At 46.3% G+C, this 7266-nt stretch overlaps 1 protein-coding gene across 1 annotated transcript in view; it reads left to right on the top strand.

The window, feature by feature from the left end:
* Positions 1–3909, top strand: part of LOC142587582 (N-acetylated-alpha-linked acidic dipeptidase 2-like) — an 84701-nt gene extending 80792 nt beyond the window's left edge. Inside the window, exons 16-18 of the mRNA XM_075698699.1 lie at positions 899–980; positions 2646–2741; positions 3684–3909. Of these exons, the coding sequence (XP_075554814.1) occupies positions 899–980; positions 2646–2741; positions 3684–3885 (380 nt within the window). The 3' untranslated portion in view covers positions 3886–3909. The remainder of the gene's footprint in view (positions 1–898; positions 981–2645; positions 2742–3683) is intronic.
* The last annotated feature ends 3357 nt before the right edge of the window (positions 3910–7266 follow it).

The following is a 7266-nucleotide window of genomic DNA, read 5'->3' as shown; positions in this document are numbered from 1 at the left end:
AAGCTATACGAATACAGAGTAGATTAAAAGATATACCCGAGTATGAAATAAAGTTAAAAAAAAGACTTGACCATTATGGTTCGTTATTTTATTAAATGTCGGGAATTAGTGGCTGCATACAGTTAATTGAGCTTTAGGAATGCCGTACGCAAGCAGCTAGCGCACAAAACAGCTTTAGCAGCACTGCGCTTGCGCAGTACCAAGCATATCCTTGAGTTTATTTATTTTTTCATGCGTGGCCGATAACACCTGTTATCGTCTCTATTTCTGTAGCTCACTAATAACTTTTTCACGCAAGCTAACTTCTTGACTTTTGCCAGGCAACTACCAAGCGAAACTAGAAGCATTGCTGCTGCTCGGTCGGGTTGGTAATTCATACTGAGCGTAAATGCGCTAAAAGACTTGGATTGTGAGAGAGGCACATGCAAACACGTACATACGTAAAGGTGATAATTATCAGCAGCGGAGAAGCGTAACTAATAAAGTAGGTCTCCCCCGCAGCCTATATAGCTCTTCGTCATTTATTTACGCTTAAGGGTCCTTCCATTACAGGGCATATTGAGGGGACGCGATACTATAAAGGGCATATCATAAAAAGACTGCTCATAAACTATTATAAGCAATGCCACGTGACGAAAGCTTTGCTGCATTGTTTCTGACAAGTGCTACTATTCTCTGACCCAAAGTTTGCAGTGGTTTGTTGCTTACCGGCATAAACATATAGTGCTAGGAATAACAAACAATTTGTGCCAAATTAAAAAAAAAAGGACGAGGATCCTTTTTGGCAATATTTGCGCTAATTCCATTGAATTTGCTGATTCATTTAGTTTAACGAGGCGTTGTAGAGGATTCAGAGCAAGTGATCACCCTACGCCTTCTCGTCCCTTCTGTTTCGCAGATACCCTTAGTTTAGCCGTCAAGCGTTTCACGATGTACCTGAACAACTTCGAGGCAGAGCTCCACAGAGTAGACATCAAGAAGTAAGTCGCATCAGCCGATTTCTCTTTTCACCTTTGTGCAAGCCCCATATGACGTATAAGGACAAGCATAAATGGCATGCTTGTATTGCACACTGAGACCGCTACTACATCTATTGTTCTTCATTATGGCTCAATCACATTTGCGTTGTAAAACATACAGGAAATGATTTAAGCACCTACTCATCTGTCCAGCACAACATCCCTACGTTAGTACAATAAAAAAAAATGTTGACCTCTTCACTTTTTTCGCTGCGAAAAGGCGCTATGAGCTAGGATATCGTTCGCAACAATTACCCAGTCTTCTGCCCTACAGAGATTCGTCACGTAAGCGGCGTACCTATAGGAGCCGTGGTATTCCACTGGCTGCGCAGAACGAGGTGCAGTAGCCGAAAGAAGGAAAGTGCTTTAGCGCTGTGTATGGTCAGCGAGTAAGCAGCCGAGGAGCGAATGCGGGTTGTTCAAAAAAATTTGAACATTTCCCCTACCGGAAAACGGGGGTGAGCGAAACTTGTTCTGCGTGCACTTGACGTTCGTCACGGTTCAGTAACCCACAGGTGCCGGATGGCTTCGGCCTCCCGCTCCCTCCAGCTCGGGATCTTCTTCTCGCTGCTGTCGGATTACCTGGGCTCGGGCGGCTCTAACGGCTGGATCGGTGCGCCAACGACGAGCCCTTTCGCGGGCGAGTTCTCGCCGCCGCTTTTCGCATGCTGCCTGTTCCTTGGAGGAGAGCACAACGCGTGGGCGTCCCGCCCGTTTTCCGAGACAGAACTGAACGGAAACGAAGCCGGCGCAGCGCGCGCGAAACCTTTTCCTGCCCTTTCCCTTCCCGGTGGAAGCGAAACGGATCTGATTGGCTGAGAGAGTGGCGTGAGCGCGCGCCTATGCAGCTGGAACCCTTGCTAATGAATCACTCTCCGGCGCCGGCACAGCTTTCAGCTTATCAAACCCTTTGCCACAGCTGCTCTGCTCTGGGAGCAACTGTTTTCTCAGTTTTATTATTTTTTTGCGTGACCGCGACAATGTCACTTGTGAGCCAATACAAGCTTAGCTTGAAAAACACCAAGCAGACGATGGTGCAGTCACAGAATGGCAAATGGACCGAATGTGTTCGCCCAGAGGACTCTCAAAGTTCGCGACAAGCCTTTTGCACCTTGTATAGTGTTGAAGGGTTTTCAAAAATACGGGTGGGCGACTTTGTGCTTATATAGCCTGCATACTTACAGCGAGTTTCAGACTTCTGGTTGTAGTAATTGCATCTTTATTTCTTTTCTGCCTGAAGCAGAATGAGAACAATAGGCGAATGCGCCTTCACAAATGTGGGAATTTGTGCTCATAGTTGTGCACGAATGCATCCCTCCGTGCACACTTTTGACGCCCCCATCCAAATACGCCTTCTCTTCCTCATCAGATGATAAACAAGAGGTCGTACCTGTTTGTATTGGAAAAAAAATTAAAGTAATGTTCATCGGTCCATCCACTAGCATGCGGATGCTCCAGAGCAATTATAATCTGTGCCTCCGCCCTTACATTGACATGCACTTGTTTGTCGTCAGAATATAACCCATTCCCCCGCATGATCTAGCGTGCTCCTAGGAGGGCTAACATGGTTGATCTTAGATATGCGCTCACGTTGTTCCGTGCTTTGCATTTCACCCTTCTTTCAAGCCCCCTGGAGGTTCGACGGTACAACGACAAGATGATGGGCTTGCAGCGCAGCTTCGTTCAAGAAGTAGAGAACTCCACAGCTCCGGGAAAACTGAGGTTGGTACATACGTGCAATGGGCAGACCGATCGCCCCGTCTTGGCTGTGTCTTGGTGAGACTGCAGTACGTATCTTGGCGCTTATCCTGTCTCGACTTGCCCCTCGTCCTTACTGCGCTATGTTACTTGTATCACGATGAACAACCAACATGCCCAAACCTATTCCCTTTTGCTTGGCAATACTTGGTGTAAGAGCACGTCCCAACTGTGCTCAGGATGATCGTTACTCTGGTGCCACCAAATCGGTGCCGTGGCCCCGCACATAGTGGCGCTGCAAAAGAATAGAGATTGGTTTCGTCACTGCGTGTCTTGTTTGACCATATGTACTGATATAATGCAGGAATCAATTTAATGATATATGCAGATGTGACTCGTCGCATGACGTAAGCAAGCATCAGAAATATGTGGCCACACGATAGAACTGAAACAGACAGTACTCGAATAAATAATTTCATGAAGTCTCTCCCGACATTTTGGAATTGCGTAGGTTTTTCTGCAGGAGTGGGTGCAGGGGCGCAGAGACAATGCTTCTGTAGCCTCTGTCCAGATTATTCGTGCGTTCCCTAATTGCCGGTTTCAGTCACATAACGGAAGCGGTTGAAGTAAATGCTTAACAATATAGCACCACTCCCACTGATCTGTTGACATTTTTCGGCCAATGCCTTAGCCACGAAGCGTCCTATTACCGAATTATTTTTCAGACAAACGATGCGGACGTTTTCGAATATGTGCGTTACTTTCTTCGCCACTGCAGTTGTCTCTATTCAAGCTGGTGAGTCAATCATGGAACGCCGAGAAACCCTTCGCGAAAGGATGTTTCAATTAAGTTCGGCTGCGTTGATGGCACACACTCCGTCTGTGCGGAAGTCGCTGCGTATTCTGGCATCACGCGACGCGAGTTCTGCGTTTTGTAACCGTGCCTCTCGCGATTCTCGCCCGCAGGAATGTCATCTTCGGCCAGTCGGACACCAACCATGAGAGGATCGTGGCCTTCCCAGTCGTCCGAGACAAGCTCGACCGGCTGCGAATGCTCGTGCAGCAGGACGAGGCGAATGCCGCGGAAGAACTGAAGCGCCACATCTCTCTTGCAGCGTACGCTCTCATGCAGGCGACACTGTTCGTTGAGGCAGATGGCATGATCTGAAACGTGCCAAATAAACAACAGTTGTGTGACACCATTCCCTTATCGCGCTGCACTTTGTTCTTCCTCTGTCATGAAGCTGCGCTATGAAGCTGCAAAATAGTCTTGTGCTCGAGGAGAACGTAGCCACGCGCAACCCATGCATATATTGGCTGCTCGTTGTCAAATTGAGGTTAGCTGCAGCTAACCCCACATTAATCTATAATTTCTCACTGTGGCGCCCCTCGTGGCCCATCGTGGGGAGCTTTCGAATAATTTTGACAGCTTGGGGCTCCTTATGTGCACTCAAAGCACGGTACGCGACGGGCGTTCTGCGGCATTAATTCCGCCCCCATCGCAATGCGGTCGCCGCTACCAGGGAATGGAACCTTGTCATCAGCAGCAGAACGTGATGGCTACTGAACCACGGCGGCCACTAATGTTAGATATGCCGATGCCATTAGTATATATTCGGTCCCATGCTCGTACTTGAACTATTGTCTAATAACCCTCCATAGTTTAAACAAAGTAAATGGAATTAAAATGAAAGCTGTTATTTTCCGTGCGTAAGGTGCACGCACTTTGTTTTTTCAATTCAGACATTTCTCTCTCTGGTGATCCTTTCTAGATCGGCAATGGTGGACCTAGAAGACCACGATACTATTGGGGAAGTGTGAATTGTTTTTTTTTTTTCTTTAAGTGATCAAAGGTGGGCTTCACTGAGCTACGCTGTCCGTACGTAATTTCTTATCCAAAAAGTCCTTGCGGTGAGACATGGATGCAGCCTAAGTGGCAGCGCATATAACTTACGGAGTCGTATGAGAGCGAGGATGAAGCAAATCTCGGATAAAACGACAAGAAACGAAAAAAAGTGCAGCCAACTGACAGCATGATCGCACGCCATGCACCTATAGTTGAGGCTATACTCTTACGGCCAAATCGCTGCACATCCCTGTTCGACAGCTTCCTCTTCCGCGCGTCTGCTAAAGCGCCGACATGCGCATCCGCGCTCGCCCGTTCACAAAAAGAACTGTCAAAAGAACTGCAGTGGAAGTGTCACGCATTCTTCTCACACTTCTGCGAGAGACAGGACTGATGGTGATATATTTGACGCAGCAAGAGAGGATCAATCGGAGCAATTGCTGGCCAGGTCTGCCATGTTAACCCCACCCGCAACAACACCACCACCATACAACACCACAACCTGGGCTTAAGATTGACGAGGTTACTGAAATTCAGGCGTCTCAAACGCTTCTTCAGACCGGATTACTTAATGTGCAGACTAGGCTGACAGAAATTGAAGGAGCACTCGCATCACTTAAACTTTACCAGGAGAAGGTAGACAAGTGTGAAGTAGCAATTACGGCCGTGCAGAAAGAAGTGTCACACATGGCCAAAAAACTGGATGATCTAGAAAATCGGAGCCGCCGCAATAACATTGTCATCTTTGGTCTAAAGGAAGACAATGATGAAACTAACACATCATTGGCAGAACATGTCACGGAGAGCATATTTAAGGAAAAGCTCGAGGTAGAGGTGCGATCACTCGAACGCATTAATCGCATTGCTAGAAAGATTAAGAACAAAGAACGACCAGTAATACTACGCTTGTATGACTTCTATGAAAAAGCTGCCGCCCTTCGTAGCTGTTTCAAATTGAAAACCAATACCATATCCATTTCTGAGGATTTTTCGCCAGCTGTTCGGGAAGTGCGGAAAAAGTTGTGGCAGTCGTCGAAGGTTGATTGCGCGAAAGGTGAAAAGGTGAGCCTTCGGTTTGATAAAATGAAAATGGGCAACCGCTGGTAGGCGTGGGACGGCGAGAAAAATAGAAGAACTGTGATTAAGCATACACACGTTGACGCTGCTCTGCCCGGAACTAATAAATGACCGCAAAACACAAGCCCCTTGACATTAATATGCCTTAATGCACGTAGCATTGTGAACAAAAGAGAAAAATTAGAAGAAATTGTCTTGTTGTACTCTCCTGACATCATGGTAATTACTGAAACCTGGCTGCACCCCGACATTCATGACCCTGAAGTAGCTCCAGTGGCTTATAGCCTCCTTCGCACAGACCGTGACGGTCGCGGTGGGGGCGTAGCCCTAGTAATAAAAAATAGCTTTTTATTTCAAAAACACGAGGGCATACCTGGTCATGAAAGCATCTGGTGTACCGTTAACGTGTGCGGAATGTCTGTTCTGATAGGTGGTGTGTACAGGCGTCCTAACGCTTCCGTCGAATACATGATGCAATTGCACGATTCCTCAATACCAAGGTAAATGTCAGAACCAAGCTGATATTAACCGGTGATTTCAATCTGGCAGGAATAGACTGGGATAACCTAACGTTTGGGGCTAGAGAAAAGGAAAGCTGCGACCAATTAGTGAAAATAATGTGTAGCTTCTCATTATCGTAGCTAGTTAACCATCCAACAAAGCAGCAGGAAGGCGCCGCATCAGTGCTAGACCTGGCATTTGTCTCGAACACTCTCAAACCAGAAATTAGCATAGAAGATGGTATTTCTGATCATAAAATGATTTTCTTGACCTTTTCTGGGCTAACGTCACAGGCGGGTCACCAAGATCATCCTTACATTGATCTTAAAGATTATAGAAGAGCAGATGACGTGAGCATCATAGATTACTTAGAAACTGTGTTTGAGGATTTCACATCACTGCCTTCATATGATGTTAATGGATTGTGGGCGAAATTTAAGGGTGCCATAAAACATTGTGAAGACAATTTTATCCCCACAATACGTAAACGAACAAATAGAAAAACACCCTGGATTACCCGCAGTATCATCCACTTGAAAAGAAAAATGCGAAGGATGCGCAGGAAAAAAACAAAACCCACTGGAAATCGCGCATCTTTAGGCTGCATTGAGGTCTGAATTAAAGAAATCGAGAGATAACTTTTTCTCGAATACTCTGACGAACTTCATGCACAATCAGCCGCACAAATTCTGGCGCTATCTGTCAAAACCTGAAAACCCAATAGTGCAAATTGAAATCGCAGGATCTCTTACCCATGATGCACACACTATTGCTAACGCTCTTAATGCCCATTTCCAATCCGTGTTCACACGCTCTTCCCTTCCAAGTAATGTTTCGTTTGCATCTGATTCAACGATGCCTGACGTAGTTATAACTGAGCCAGGCATACTGAACCTGCTCTTGAACATTGACACAAAAAAAAAACGCCTGGCCCCGATAATATTTCAAATACGTTTCTAAAACGATTTGCTGCCCAACTAGCTCCGTTCTTACACAGTATTTTTACGGCGTCGCTTCAAGCAGCTGCATTACTTTCAGACTGGCTCGTCGCAAAAGTAATACCGATTCGCAAAGGTGGCAATAGGTTGCACATAGACACATACCGACCAATTTCTTTAGCAAGCT

This window comes from Dermacentor variabilis, chromosome 1 (assembly GCF_050947875.1).
Source record: "Dermacentor variabilis isolate Ectoservices chromosome 1, ASM5094787v1, whole genome shotgun sequence".
NCBI classification, from domain to species: domain Eukaryota; kingdom Metazoa; phylum Arthropoda; class Arachnida; order Ixodida; family Ixodidae; genus Dermacentor; species Dermacentor variabilis.
The sequence above is the reverse complement of the archived record's forward strand: the minus strand, read 5'-3'. Positions and strand labels throughout refer to the sequence as shown.